At 43.7% G+C, this 16,424-nt stretch overlaps 1 protein-coding gene across 14 annotated transcripts in view; it reads right to left on the bottom strand.

Moving 5' to 3' along the window:
• Nucleotides 1-16,424, bottom strand: part of AFF3 (ALF transcription elongation factor 3) — a 568,741-nt gene that overhangs the window by 103,208 nt on the left and 449,109 nt on the right. For 10 of the 14 annotated variants that reach the window (XM_073791036.1, XM_073791035.1, XM_073791040.1 and 7 more), the window contains one exon: nucleotides 1,290-1,330. In XM_073791036.1, the coding sequence (XP_073647137.1) occupies nucleotides 1,290-1,330 (41 nt within the window). The remainder of the gene's footprint in view (nucleotides 1-1,289; nucleotides 1,331-16,424) is intronic. The other 4 variants (XM_073791038.1, XM_073791042.1, XM_073791044.1 and 1 more) reach the window with 1 other exon arrangement.

Raw genomic sequence — 16,424 nt, 5'->3', positions numbered from 1 at the left:
TCTCTTGCTTCTCAATGCATTTTGTTGAAGGAATCACTGAAGAAGAAAAGTCAAAGGGAAAAAAGAAATATGTAGAGGAAAAGAATTAATGTGTCAGATTTTAAGTGTGTTGTGATCCAGAGTCTCTCTTCTTTCTACCAACAGACTCAGAAGCAGTACAGTTATCAGCTTGTGCGAGAATCCCAGAAGCAACCCCAGAAGATCACGTGGCAGCCACTCTTAGAGCCCACAGGCTTGTGTGGTTGTCATGGGGAAGGCTTTTCAATTGAAATCAAAACACTTGGGCTCAGGCTGCCACCATCGAGAAAACGCTTTTCATCCATGAGCACAGATAATTCGCCTAAGTGACAGGTTTCACCTTGGAGAAGCACTGAACTGAGCTGGTCTACATAGTCAATTATTGCTCATTCCACAGAAGAGAGCTGGGAAGGAAGGGAGGGGGGCGGTGGTAGCTAGACAATGCCGAGATGCCTGCCAGCCCGCTGAGGGGAACAGCTCCTCCGGCTGTTTCCAGCCCTGTGAGAACCTCACTTGTGGAGAGAAAACAAAGCTTCATCTTTACCTCCTGATGGTTCTTTAAAACACACACACACACACACACACACACACACTTTGGCAAATGAGAAATCAAAGACCAACCCAAACCAAGAGATGGTCTGCTCTATTCTAGAAAGTAACTTTATATATGCCCATTCAAATACTTTCAAACAGTCTTATAGGCAAAGGAAGATGTGAAATACAGCTGGAGTATGTTTACTGATTAGCTTTACATATCTCATTCAATAACACAAGTTAGGAAAAACAAGCCAGAGCAAGGAGTCAAAAGTCAGGCACGCACAGCACCATGAATGGGGTTCCGCGCATAAAGTACAGTTCGAGAGAGAATCGCATCAGAAGGCAGACAGCTCTCGGGGAAATGATGTGGAAGAGAAGTCTGAAGACAACACCCCAGAATAAATGAAGTACTTATTGTTGAAAAATGAGCTCAGATCTCAACCAATTCCAAAGTTCAGAATTTACTGCACCATTCAGGACTTTCCCTCCAAGTTTCCTGTCTCCTGTTTCATTGCACAACAAGGGATTCTTCATACTTTCTATGAAATACAACAAGGCGATTTTTGCAGTAATAAACTCCACACATGCATGACAAATTGAAGCATGCAAAATGTTTAACATCCCAGTTCACAGACACTTTAGGGACAAAATCCGATTACGAATTATATGCCACAGTAAATAGGGCTCCATGTTTCATAAAGCAATTTATAGTTCATAAAAATGACAAAACGTACCTGTCAGACAGAGCGTGGAGAGCCGTTCTCTGGGCTGCCTGCTGGAAGAAAGGGCAGAGATGTTTATTTAATATGCTGACTTTAAAATTATGTGCTCAATCAATACTTAAAAAGAAACCCTGTGTCACCCACACTTCTGACAGGTGACCAAATATGAAACTACTAATAACACAGTAGAGAATCCTCTCGTGTTAGGAAACGAATATTTCTGAAGAGTTAAGGGAAGCCCCCATGGGTCACACTTGCCACCAGGGGGTGAGCTTGAGGAGACTGGACATACTGCACAGGTGAGGTTGGACAGGTCTCAGGAGACGTGGTACTGATCAGAGCTGTTTCACTTTTACTTCCGGAATTCCCTTTTACCATTTGCTTTATTCTACTTTCCTGTAAGGAGAAGATCTGTCTTGGTTCCTTTGCAGCTTCTTTTCCTACGCAGCTATAATTCTGGACCTGGTTTTCAGATTTATTGATAAAAGCATCACAATTGGATATTGGAACATTGACTCGCTATGTGATGATATTAGGAGATTGCTGCTATGTTTTAGACACAGGAACATAACTGTGGCAATGTTTTTATAAAGAGTCTTTTAGAGATTCATACTGAAATACTTATGAATACAATTACACGATGCTGGGGTTTAAAATAATACAATTGGAGGGAAGAGAGAGTAGGTAGGCATAGAAATGAAATGAGATGGCCTTGGGTTGATAACTGTTGAAGCTAGGTGACAAGAACACAGGAGGGATGGTATAGTATTCTGGGAATTATTGTGTGTTTGAAATTTTCCATACTATAAAAATTAAAAGAAGAAAGGAAATAAGAAGGCCTCCACTGCTCCCTCAGATTCTCCAAGTTTTGCACTAACTTTCCTTTCGTCGTCTGTCCTATTTTTTTGTCTGTTTGCCTTATGCCGCCAAGCACTCTGAATCTACGGAAGGCAGAAAAAGACTTCTCTGACTGAGAAGTCACAATTGGGAGGGGATCAAGGCATGGCCTCGAAGACCAAGGCCTCCTCAGGATGCACGTAGGAAATAAGGAGCGTTCAGAGTCAGTCTTCACCTCGTACATGACATATGTCAAATTTACTGTTTACCAGGGATACCAATGTTTCCCACGCTATTCCTCATTGCAGGTGGGTGGCAGACAAAATAGAATCTTCAGATTAGAAAAAACGACACATCAGAACCATTATCTCTATTACAGAAAAGAAATATACCCTTGGCGATGGTTGCATATCCTTGGATCACGCAGTCAGACCAACACTTACTGAATTCCTACTACATGAAGATGATTGCTCTGGGGTTTCAGAGGGGAAAAAAGCCAAAGCAGAAGTGGTCACTGTCCTGGACAAGCTGAGTCCCCAGGGAGGGAGTCAGAAGAGAGGTCCAGGGATGACTGGCAGACAGTTATGAAGTAACATGCAAATAAACAGATGAAGATAGGACAGAGCTACGAAGGGGCAGACGTGAGTGGTGACTAATGGCTGGTGGACCTACAGCTCCTCAAACAGGGTGTGGAGCTGTTAGCAGGTGCTCTGGAAATATCTGCAGAGTAAACATCAACGAACGAATCACTTAGGGGACCCTTCCCACTGAAATGTGGTCAGGCGAGAAGAGGCAGTGGTGGTCCTGGACTAGACGGCGGAGGAAGGGCCTGTCCAAGCCCCTGGCAGTGGTTCTCACCTGGGCTACCCTCCCCCCAACCCCCGGAGCATCTGGAATTGAGTGTGTTTCTGCGTGTCACACTCACGAGGGGATCACTACTGGCATTTAGTGCCTGGCCCCAGGGATGCTAACACTTTTCAAACGTCGGCAGGGTCCCCTTGTACAATCAGGAACTGTCCCCTTCAAATAACAAGGGTGTCTCTGTGGAGATGCTGCAGCAAAGTAGCGATGAAAGGCAGATCTGAAAGACAGAACCCAGGGAACATGAGCTCCTGGGCCTGGCACCAGGATTGGAAAATAAATTAGTAAGAGAAACTTAGATAATTCCACAAGGGACGCAACCACAGTGAGTTAGGAAAAAGCATAAAATCTGTTCAACAGGGAATTGAGAGTCTTACATTCTGGGACAGGTTCTGCCTTACATTTATATCATGGACCTGGAGTCTGGTCCTCGACCCAGGTCTCAGTTTCCAAACTACCCTTTCCTTCTCCAAATGGAGGCTGAGGGAGCCAGTCAAGGTCTAGGCTACTGTGGACAATCCAAGGGGCAGGGGTCCCCTCCTTCTTGCCTGGATTCCAGGGAACGACAGCCCAAGTGACCTGGCATTGAACGAACATGATTCGTTCAAGATAGAGAAGAAGAACTACAGCGCTTTCTCTTTGCGGGGACACCTGAGGGGGTCGAATGTGGCAGGGGGAAGAGGTGAGAAGCCAAGGAAGGCCTGGACAGCACTCCCTGCCCTCTCCTCTCTCTCCTTTGTCTGTGCTCTCCCGAGGGCCACCCCAGGAGCAGGTTCACGAAAAGCACCCGGCAGGTGACAGGCAGCTGTCATTGTTCCCAGGTTCATCTCCTAAAGCATTCTCCCTCACACAGCAAGATCGCTTTCCACTTTCGGCAGTTATCCTTGAAAAGAACTTCACTCTCTAGTAAATACACAATGTGTTTGGCTAAATATACAAAAAGTGTTTGGAACTCCCCGAAGGAAAGATGGCAGGTATTATCAGCATAGCCTCTCATCATCTCAGCAGGAGGCACTGGAGACAGACTCCTCCCGGAATAACAAAAATCACGAGATGTGACTAAAAGGTCAATAGGAATCTCTCACATGGCACCTGAATTTTCGTCCAGCCCTGGATGTCAATTTTTTTTTAAGTCTATTGATTCTCTTCTCTCCTGCCTGCAAATACTTCCTGCTGACTTTTGTGATAAGGAAACACAGTGCTTGTTGATGTGCAGTCTATAAGAAGATGATTTAAGAAGCAAAAGCAAAGCAAAACAAACTCCAAACAAGAAACTCAGATGCCCGACCATCACTAGAATGCCTGCGAATTGACGCATCCCAGGTGGTGGTACCTGCTGAGAATAACTCCCTGAGAAGGACTCAGGGAGTCCTGAGAAGGACTCACATCGGTGAGTCCTCTAATGTAAGCTGAGTTGGAAGCTGGGAACAGTCCTCTAATGTAAGCTGAGTTGGAAGCTTTCCTTTAGCCGATGGACACGATGCTGGGACCAAAAGGGCCTTCTGGGCTGAGACATCATGCATGTCTTTCTGTGACCCTCACCCTTCAATCTGCCACACGACTGCCTGCACTACTATTTTTAATACCTGCTTTTGATTGTTCTATTTAATTTGTTGTTATTCTACATCATTCAGAACTTTACAGAGGAGGACTCATCACCCATCAAAAAGGAGATGAGACTATATTAAATGCTTTAAATAACTCCTTGAGGGAAAAAAAAACAAACTTAACGGCATTAAAATTGTATGTTATATACCAAAGCAAAGACCACCACCACCACCTTTTTCTTACTGCCTCCTCTCTTAAAATAAACTTTGGCTGTTGCACACTATTTTATTTTACTGTTGGAAAATAATAAAATAAACACTGGAATGAAATAGCAGAGAAAAAAATTACTTAGGTGACTCATGGTTGAAACCTGAAAAACTACTCGTAGAAAACTAGATGAATTTCCCAATTTCCTTCTTTCAAGACTTGTATGTTAGAGCAACCATATTTCTCTTTCTAAATCATCGTCTCCTCTTGTGACTTTTTTATTCAGTTCTCAGCAAAACAGATTGAAGCCTTAAGACAATGCGTCACTGATCCTTCCTGAGTTCATTACTCATTCATGAATGACTCTGAAGGGTAAGTCTGTGAGACAAAACAAGTTCTCTGCCAGAAATAATTATTTTCCAGGTTCTCTTTGAGAGATGACATCTCTTCTCTGTCTTTATCACAGCAAGCTGGGCGCTTGGGAACCTAATCAGTAGACTTGCAGGTTTCAACATACGCTAAATGAATTACCAGTCACAATCTGTTATTGAGGGGAAATCAAAGAGGAAGTTAAGTGCCCTTACTGTAACTGGGTCGAGCGTAGAACAAGTTCATGGATATTGGAGGGGGAGAAAGCAAAGGGAAGAGGCTAGAATTCAGAGGGGTCTTAGCATAATCCAGTTTCTTTCTTACTTGATAGAAACAGAAATACCACGTGGACAGCTCCATAAAGCCAACTGCTGTACCTATCAAGTGCAGGGCCTGGGCTCTGCTTGGGTGACAGTCAAAGCGGACAAAGCTTTTGCCACATTGTACTTGGAGTCTACACGTGAGCCAGACATGAAAAGTTAAACACACACACGAGCATTCTAGATCCTGGATCTAGACAAGGGCTATGACCAAAGAGGACAGAATGTGAAGGGACCTCATTTGGAATGAGTGCTCAAGGAAGGTTCACTAAGGAAGGGATAACAAAGCTGCCACAAGGAGGGCAAAGAAGAGTTACTGAATGAGAGAAGTAGGAATGGGGAAGGAAGGAAGGGAAAAGTGTTCAGGAGCAGAGGCCCAAGGCAGGCCTAGATCTCTGGTCAGTGGAGGAACTACAGGAAGGTTGCTGTCAGGGAGGTCAGTGAGTGGTGGGGACAGTGGCAGGTCCCAAGGGCTTCGGAGGTCAAGTTAAGGATTTTGGACATTATCCACAGCAATAAGAAGTCACTGAAACGTTTACATGAGGGGAAGCTGGGTGAAGGATATATGGCAGCAGTCCCCAACCTTTTTGACACCAGGGACTGGTTTCATGGAAGACAACTTTTCCAAGGACCGGGGGCAGGGGGGATGGTTCAGGAGGTAATATGAGCAATGGGCAGCGATGGGCAGCGATGGGCAGTGGCAGATGAAGCTTTGCTCGCTTGCCCACCACTCACCTCCTGCTGTGCGGCCTGGTTCATAACAGGCCGTGGACCCCTGATATATGGGACCTGCCTGTACATTCTTTGCAACTTCCGGTGAATCTATGTAATTAAAAAAAAAGGGCTTCCCTGGTGGCGCAGTGGTTGAGAGTCCGCCTGCTGATGCAGGGGACATGGGTTCATGCCCCGGTCCGGGAAGATCCCACATGCCGTGGATTGGCTGGGCCCGTGAGCCATGGCTGCTGAGCCTGCGCGTCCAGAGCCTGTGCTTCGCAACGGGAGAGGCCACAACAGTGAGAGGCCCGCGTACCACAAAAAAAAAAAAAAAAAAAAAAAGAGTAGGCAGTGAGGCAATGACCCACACTTTTATTTTATTTATTTATTTATTCATTCATTCATTTATTTATGGCTACACTGGGTCCTCCTTGCTGCGCGTGGGCTTTAGTTGCGGCGAGCAGGGGCTACTCTTTATTGCGGTGCACGGGCTTCTCTTGTTGTAGAGCACGGGCTCTAGGTATGCGGGTTTCAGTAGTTGTAGCACAGGGGCTCAGCAGTTGTGGCTCTTGGGTTCTAGAGCGCAGGCTCTGCAGCTGTGGTGCACGGGCCCACCTGCTCCACGGCATGTGGGATCCTCCCAGACCAGGGCTTGAACCCGTGTCCCCTGCACTGGCAGGTGGATTCTTAACCACTGTGCCACCAGGGAAGCCTCAACTTACACTTTTCAAATTCCCTTCTGGCCTTTGTGTGTTGAATGGATTGGGGCAGGAAGGGGCAAAGTTGAAGGTCATCTGCAGTGATCCAGGAGAGAGAAGGGCACGGTAGCGGTGGAGGTGGAGAAAGTTCATGCTACATTTTGGAGGTAGGGTTGAGGGAACTGGTGATTGATTGAACGTGGGAAGTAGGGGAGGCGTCAGGAATGAGTCCCAGGTTCCTGGCTTGAGCACCTTGTACAGACCGAGGGTCACTGATGGGCAAGACGGGTGCAGGAGCAGGACAAAGGCAGAGCTTAGGTTTGGGTGTAAAAAACTCTACTTTGAAAAGACACATACACCTCAGTGTTCACAGGTGCACTATTTACAACAGCCAAGACATGGAAACAACCTAAGTGGCCATCAACAGATGAATGGATAGAGAAGATGTGGTGTGTATTTACAATGGAATACTACTCAGCCATAAAAAGAAAAGAATTTTGCCATTGGCAGCAACATGGATGGACTTGGAGGGCACTATGCTTAGCGAAGTAAGTCAGACAGGGAAAGACAAATACTGTATGATCTCACTTATATGTGGGATCTAAAAAATACAAGAAACTAGTGAATATAACAAAAAAGAAACAGACTCAGATATAGAACAACTAGTGGTTACCAGTGGCGGGGGGGGGGCGCATTACAGGGGTGGGGAAGTGCGAGGTACAAAGTACTGGGTATAAGATAGGCTCAAGGATGTATTGTATAACATGGGAGGAATATAGCCAATATTGTGTAATAACTGTAAATGGAAAGTAACCTTGAAAAATTGTATTTCCAAAATGCTATGCTCTCTCCCCCGTCTCCCAAAAAAGTTTGGGTGTGTGAAGTTCAAGTTGTTTATGGGAAGTCAAGTGCGGATGTTAAACAGACGGTTGGATTTGAGATTAAAGCTGCTAAATGATAATTAAGTACACAACGTCCATATGTTTTTGACAAATGACAGTCATAAGAAGACAGATGGCTTGATTTTCTGGATCTACATTTTGCTATTGTTCTAAGAGAAGAAGATCCAGGAGACAGCTGGTTAGAACACATCTTTGTTCCCGCACTCCATGTGGGATTGACCTCCATCTCTGCTACACACAGTATCAGGTTTATGACACTGACAGTCAAGGAGGTATCACTGCAGCAGTGATTGTAATCACATTGCTTCACCTGTGTTAGGACACTGTCTCCACATTTAATTACCTGAATAAATACTATCACAGCTTATCTTACTTCATTTGTGTTTTGCTGTTATTGGAAGAAGGCTGTGAAATTTATATGGACACACCTGTCTTTCTAGGAATTCTGGCTGGTGAGGCCTTACTTTTTTCTTGTCATTCTTCTTCAAGTTAAGACTTGTTATTTATTGACTTATTTCCCTGTTTAATTTCCTTCTACCTCTATTAGCATATTTTATGTTTCGTTAACTTTTATGTTGTTGTTTTTCATTTTGGTCCCCGTTGATGAGCATTTTTATGTTGTGAACATCCATTTGGTGCTTTACAACCCATTTAGGAACATTTGTAAGACAAAGGAAAGAGTCTATTTCTGGTCTTTTTTTTTTTTTTTTCCTCAGTCATGAGTACTTTGCATTTTCGGATTCCTAGAAATGCTGTCTAGGAAGCATTTTGTTCAGTGGACTTTGACCTTATCCAGTACTCTACAGGGGTCAGGCAGAGTCAGGGAGGACAATATAATTTATCATCCAAATAAGAATAGTTCTATCCAAATAAGAACAGTTCTGAGAGTGAAAGGGGATGCTAACCCAGTGGGAGTCAGGGACAAGGGGAGAAAACCCTGCTTTTGGGGGGCACAATGTATGGTCAGTTCTAATAAAGATGACTCTATAAATATAAACAAGATCAGGATTAGAGGACAGAAATTCAGGGGCTGAGGAACCTGCCAATAATGAAAGCAAACAGCTGAACGGGGGTCAGCGGTGGACAAATCACTGCGACTCTTGGTGTCTCTTTAAATCAAGCCAGCGCTTCTCCTGTTCTCTCTCCAGTTCGTCCTCTTCCTCTTTTGAGTCTGCCTACAACCCAAGGTCCTTTTCATGAAGCTTGCCGCGACCGCTCAAGCTCTTGTTGACCCTCTGCTCTCAGAGCTCCTGGTCTAGAACACGGCTTAGCGCTGGGTTCTCTTCTTTCTTGGGGAGCTTGCCATCTGCTTCATGGAAATTTTAGTCTTGGCTAAAAATTCAAGTTCCTTGAAGATCACTGAAGGCGGAGATCCCAGCTCATCCTCCCTCCGCCGGAAAGAGCTTCCTGCTGACGGACAGCACCTGCCGTGTGATTCGCCAGTAGGACATGAGTAGGTAACTTCCGGTGATAACGAATGTTACTCTCTGCCATGGCTCCAATTTCAGAGCTTTGATAAATACATTTTTTCCCCCTTAGCTGTATATTCTTTCTCTATTTTACTATCTTGAAAAACTAGGGTACACATTTCTCTTTAGAGAAATTTTGACTGGTTGTTTTATTTTAACTGTGTGGCTTAGATTTGCACGTGTCTACCAGAAATTTGATAAAGACGATAACAGACATTTATTAGTACCTAGTGTATCCTATGGGAAGTGCTGATTAAGGTCGATGACACCAGATGGTTTGCTGGATAACATTATCTCATAATTCGGATTCCGGTTCCAATTGACTGATTTGGGGGCATTATTTGAGGTTGGGGGCTGCCCAAATTTGGCAACTCAAATCTCCTGAGAGGGATTATTAAAGGAGGCGCTCTTGTCTTCACTGGGCATTTCCAGGACATTTTATTCTAGAGATAACACTATGAATAATTGGTGACATCTACCACGTGGTCCCTTCTGCTTCCAGGCCCTGGAGGCTTTTGCCATCAAAACAGAAAACTCGGGGGGCAGCCGCTACGAGCTAGGAGAAAGAAGGGAAGGTGTGGGGATGGTGTGAGTACATGCCCCGGGGGCTGTCCCTCACCCACAGTGATTGATGTCAGAGTCCTCCCAGCAGGCCAGGGTCCCACTGAGGGTATGGACGGTATCAGGCACCCTGAGTGATGGGCCATACTGACTGCCATGTGGGCAACATTATGGGTCAGAGGATCCCAGTGGATTCCTGGAGGATGTCTGTGCACCAGGGGTAGCTGGTGTGGAGGTGGTAAGAGGTCAGTCTGAAGTGGGCGGGTGGTGGTAGGAAGATCCATGGCTGTGCATGAGGTTATAAGTGTGGGTGCTGGGAGCGAGAAGTGAGCTGGGTGACATTCAGCCCCAGTATAGGTCCTGGGGAGCAACTTGTGCTTCAAGAGCTGTGGCATCACTGTCCCATGGCAAGTAGCTTCTTCTACCTGGTCATCTGGACATTTACCCCATAAAGGACTGGACTGAGGGAGGCTAGACACCAGCTCCTTGAGAATAGGAAGTGGGTACCAGTTACATGACTGAACAATGTTTGGTACAAGGTCCAACCAATAGCACAAGGCACGTAAATGCTTGACGAATATAATGTCACTAGGTGACCAAGCCATAATGGTGCCCCTCCTGAATCCCTGAGGGATAACGGATTAGCTTTTATCTCATTCATTCATTCAATTTGGTCTCATTCCAAAAACGATTTGTGTCAGAGGATGGGACAACCGGGCTTTAGTCTTTAACAGATTCTAAAGTTTATTCGAGCTTCTGTTAGTACAATTACAATTTTTTTTTAATTATTATTTTTAAAGAAATGAACAAGGCAGTCTTTTGCTTTTAAACAGGCATCACCCTTCAGTTGCCAATTACCCTTTTAGATGAGAGGATCTGACAAATCTTTGCTGAACTATTATTTTGTTCAAAATCAAAATGGCACTCTCTATGTACCTGCTTCCTTGTAAGAAATTCACTTCTTTCCTTGTGGCATTTTTCAGTAAAAGCTTCTATCCAGGTACTATACAAGGGACCGTTTTTTACTCTATGTGACCCCTGCTGGGCAGGTGGTAAATTACTAATCTTTCTTCTCTCTCTGCCTCCTTCCCCCCTCCTTACTCTCTCCCCTAGATTACCAGCTCACCATTCTCACTTCCTCCTCTGACTTCTAGATCTATTCTTCTATCATTAGCTCCTTGCCTTTGCTTAGATAAATCAGTTTTCTGGCTTCTTCCTGTACTCCTCTCCTTTTATTACCTAAATAAGCCTAAAAAAAGTTCCAGCAATGTAAATAAAGAATATTTCTGGGGAGAAGGGGAAGAGGAGTGGGGGGAGATGTTAAGATGTACAGTTTAATGGTTTTACACTAATATCTATTTATAGTAATATAAATTCTTTTTTAAATTGAAATATAGGTGATTTACAACATTGTGTTAGTTTCAGGTGTACAGCGAAGTGATTCAGCCATATATGTATATATAAATATATACACACATATGTATATGTATTTTTTTCAGATTCCTTTTCATTATAGGTTATTACAAGATATTGAATATAGTTCCCTGTGCTATACAGTATATCCTTGTTGTTCATCTATTTAATTTTATTTTTTTAAAATTTATTTATTTTATTTTTGGCTGTGTTGGGTCTTCGTTGCTGCGCGCGGGCTTTCTCTAGTTGCGGCGAGTGGGGGCTACTCTTCGTTGCAGTGTGCGGGCTTCTCACTGTGGTGGCTTCACTTGTTGCGGAGCATGGGCTCTAGGCATGCGGACTTCACTAGTTGTGGCTCGCGGGTTCTAGAGCACAGGCTCAGTAGTTGTGGCACGTGGGCTTAGTTGCTCCGCGGCATGTGGGATCTTCCTGGACCAGGGCTCGAACCCGTGTCCCCTGCATTGGCAGGTGGATTCTTAACCACTGTGCTACCAGGGGAGTCAATCTATTTTACATATAGTGGTGACTATCTGTTAATCCCATACTAGTAATTTCTCTTTCCCCCCTTACTCTTTGGTAACCACAGGATTGTTTTCTATGTTTGTGAGTCTGTTTCTGTCTTGTAAATAACTCATTTGTATTATTTTTTAGATTCCACATATAAAAGATATCATATAATATTTGTCTTTGTCTGACTTACTTCACTCAGTATGATAATCTCTAGGTCCATTCATGTTGCTGCAAATGGCGTTATTTCAGTCATTTTTATGTCTGAGTAGTATTCCATTGTATATATGTACCACATCGTCTTTATCCATTCATCTACTGATGGACACTTAGGTGGCTTCCATATCTTGGCTGTTGTAAATAGTGCTGCTATGAACATTGGGGAGAATATATCTTTTCGAATTAGAGTTTTCATCTTTTCCAGATATATGTTCAGGAGTGGGATTGCTGGATATATGGTAACGCTATTTTTAGTTTTTTAAAGAACCTCCATATTGTTCTCCATAGTGGCTACACCAATTTACATTCCCACCAACAGTGTAGGATGGTTCCCTTTTCTCCACACCCTCTTCAGCATCTATTATTTGTAGACTTTTTAAGGATGGTCATTCTGACCAGGGTAAGGTGAGCTGATACCTCATTGTAGTTTTGATTTTCATTTCTCTAATAATGAGCGACGATGAGCATCTTTTCATTGGCTTCTTGGCCATCTGTATGTGTTCTTTGGAGAAATGTCTATGGAGATCTTCTGCCCATTTTTTGATGGGGTGGTTTGTTTTTAAAATATTTTCTATTAATCCACTTTAGCATTTTTGTCTACTGACATTAAGATATTGGAACAGAGGTTTAGGGAAGTTGGCTTCCTCATGGTCAGAGTCGGTAGGTAAGGGAACCAGGCCAGTGAAGTACCACAGATCACCCCGGTCCTGCCTCTGCCGGGCTGTGGACTCTTCAGGGCAGAGATTGAAGGGAAGGGGACCAGATACATTTTGGATTCTGCCAATCCCAGCCAAAGAGGACTGGTGGGATGATGAGCAGATGTAAACAGACACGGGGGGCAAGCTTCCTCTGGGGATGCTAATGCAGAAGCAGCAAGGAGTCGTCTCTTAGATGTTTGCAAAGAAGACAGGACGGCTTTAGGTTTTTGAGACTAATCTTGACTCTTCAAGCAGTTTACAGGCAGAAACATACGGGTCATTTAGAGCTTGCCCGAAACTCCCAGGGAAGAATTCTTTTTACCTCCAGGGCTCACTATGACAGGACTACACATGTAAAGGAAGTGCCTGCCTGAGTCAGGTCTGGTGCTGTTGGATGAAGGCGAAAGATCCCAGCTCGGCTGTCAACTCTCAGATCTGTGAGAACGGCAGAAGCTTTTGGATTCTGGGACAGAGCGCTGGCCAGGCAATAACACCTTCCATGTGAATGAGTCCGTGTGTGTGCGTGGGCCCGTGCGTGTGTGTGCGTGCACGTGCTTGTCAACGTCACATTGAAAGCAAACAAGAAGGACCAACGAATGGCAGCTGAGCTGCCTGGAGACAGGCTACAGGTAGTGCATGGATTGCAATTCCTGGTTCTTGGGAATGGGAGGCTAAATTGGGAGCGTGCAGGGTGATGCAATCCAGGCCCCGCAGGCTCTACGTGGCTGCCTGGCTTTCTGGCCTGCTCCTCAGGGCTTTGGTCAGCCACACACTCCTGCAACTCTTCTCACAGTGCTATTTCAGTACAGGCCAGACTTTGAGCACAGCCAAGATGACGTGGCCCAGTAATAACTCTCATCTTTGGCAGAGCAGGTGGACACTGGGATTGCTCACTCCCCACTTTGGTGGGTTTGCCCAATGCCTTTTGGAGCTTTTAATAGAATCCTTACTTTACCTTCATACAATGCTTTGGTGGAGTCCCATTTACTTTTTCTTTCTTTCTTTCTTTTTTTAAATTCCAGCAGTTTATTAGGTTAGCGGTTGGTTTAATTCAGCAGCTAAATAGATGTTATCCAGAGACCCGCTTTGTTCTGTGCTTACATTGTCAACGTCACTGCCTCAGTAGGTGGTTGGTTCTTATGAATGCAACCAGAGCCCAGGTTGTGGAATACAAATGCTACTTTGTTTTTGCATAAAGACAAGATGCAAGTCACATAACTATTTTGATAGTTTTGTTAAAATAATGCAACCTGTGCATGAAGAACAAAAATCTACCAAAATCTAAGTCTGGCTTTCTGTTTTCGCAAAACATCTCTTTTAGTCAGACAAAGTAGCAATATTTGAAGGTAAAAATAGGTTTGTCATGGTTAGGTAAGAGTCTCATAATTGCACTTTGCAAACCAATTATATAACGTAAGAGAAAAGCTGAAGCAGTTCTGATTGTTCTATTATTGGTATTAGGATTTTCACCCTTCAAGTGACCACTGCTTGATGGTTTATACCTGAAAATGTTTTCACATATAACATGCAATCACACCCTCTTCCTTCAACTGCCTTGGACTTCTAAGAATGAAGTCCAGGTGGAAAGGAGACGTACCCAGAAACACGTTGCTGAATCAGACCTCCACAGACAGAGACTCTGGCTAACCCACACTCTAGCACTTTTCTATGTGAAGAGGACCATGTCTGGTGACATTTCAGAAACCATCTGGTCTACTTCTTTGTTTTTTGATCTTCTTGGCTACACCGTGTGGCATGCAAGGTCTTAGTTCTGTGACCAGGGATCGAACCCATGCCCCTTGCAGTGGAAGTGCGGAGTCTTAACCACTGGACCACCAGGAAAGTCCCTGGTCTGCTTCTTGTTTCACTTGGCACAACTTGTTGGCTACAGATCTGGTCAGGATGGAACTGCAAGTGCCCAGGGGCACTGAATTCCTGCAAATGATTTTGCTCCAGTAGAAACAAAAGGTTAAGATAGTCTCCTGAGAAAATCTGTGCTTCTGAGATAACCAGCCCCACTTGGAGAAGATTTGGAAAAACACAAACACAAACACAATTTTCCGAGTGCATATCTGGACCAGGTACCTGAATGACTGCAGGTAAATCCTTTCCTATATGAAAGCCCCCAAGCCTGGATACGAGTGATAGCACAGACTCCAAGGAGCATCCAGTCTTGAATGGTTACAATTCTGCAAAAGCTACTGAAGAAAAAAACCCCATAAAAGTCACAGGACAAAGGGCTATTCCTCCGAGTTAAATAGCAGTGTCCTCCGGAGGGAGATTTCCACTTCCTCTGCCAACCAGCAGCCCGGCTGGCAGCTGTATTTGAGCATGCCTATCCAATAATGGTACATGGCCCTTCTTCTGTTTTCTGAATGGAGTCTATTTTGGTGGTACTGATATGCACAGTTAAAAAAGCTTGGCTTAGTTTCCAGAATGTAGCTTCCTCTGAATTCTTCAACTTAACAAAGCCATGATTCTCCGTTTTTGTGTTAATTGCATGTTTGCCCAAATTCAGTGGATCATCTCCTAATTTTTATATAATATTCTCATTTTCCAGATATCCGCTGAGGGTCCTCAGGTTGAAATTAGTCACATCCTATGATCCAAGCTGAGTGGACACAACTAAACCTCCATCAATCTCAGGTCCCCAGAGGAGGTCTGAGAAAAAAAGTGAGGAGATGGGGTTGTGAGCCGTTGTATATCTGTGCTCTGTGACATTTAGGTTTGCTGACCATTTCAGTTTTGGAAATGACAGTTGATTAATATAAAAAAAGACAACTACTTTTTTGTGTATCTCCACCAATGCCTGCGCTTCTCACAAATGTTTATAAAGAGTGGCATGATGTAATAAAACTGGCCTTCTTAAAAGAGTTTTGCATTTGCCTCTGGTGACAGTAAAATTTTATTTATAAAATATTACTTAAGTAAGCTTTAGGGCTGTTAAACAAACAAATAAACAAAGATGCAAAAACCTCCTGTTGAACATTCGTGTTTCACTGACTGTGCCTGAAGGTTTGAATTATGATTACTTCACATACAGATGACAAAGATCTGATAGTTTTCAATGAGCGTTATTGTGCCGTTTCCATATTAGAAAGAAACCAACTTGTCAGTATAATTAAACTGGATAGGTAGCTTAGGTTCAACATCAATGCAGGACAAAAAATTATAAAAAACATAAACTACTCTTTTTTTTTTTCTATTTTTGCTGTTAGGTTTAATATATGTAATACATACTTTTTTGTATAGTCATTGAGAACAGGGCATTTCCCAGCATTTAAAAAGTCCTTTAGATTTTTGAGGTTAAATTATCCTAATGAATATTACGAATGTGTAATTCATCAAGACCAACAAAGCCAGCGTCTTGCACAATATTTTACATTTAGTAGGCATACAAGATTCTTCTCAGAATGACTCCTTTGGAAAAATGTTTCAGCTCTTGTTGGCTACAAATCCCATCTATGATATAGTTCATTTCTAATGTAGGAGAAACTTGATCTTGGAGCTCACCCCTCAAACCTGGTCCTGATTACTGCTTCAACTCCTGTTTATATAATTCTACACAATTTTGGCAGGATTCAAGAGCACATACCAGGGTGTTGGCTTTTATGAATCTCCTGGGATGTGAATGTCAAGCTGACTGGATGAACTCTGGCCACAAATCCCAGACAAGCACAATGACTCTATTTATTCAGACTTGGCCGCCTGAATGCAGATTGACTCTGTGGGTAATAAATTTTCACAGGCCAAGAACTTCAGCATCAACCAAGCTGATTCTGAGAAGAAAAATACACCCAGGGAAGTGGAGCTGGGCTGCAAAA

Source organism: Tursiops truncatus, chromosome 14 (genome assembly GCF_011762595.2).
Source record: "Tursiops truncatus isolate mTurTru1 chromosome 14, mTurTru1.mat.Y, whole genome shotgun sequence".
Taxonomy (NCBI): Eukaryota; Metazoa; Chordata; class Mammalia; order Artiodactyla; family Delphinidae; genus Tursiops; species Tursiops truncatus.
Note: the sequence above shows the minus strand (reverse complement) of the source record. Positions and strands in the feature narration are given on the sequence as shown.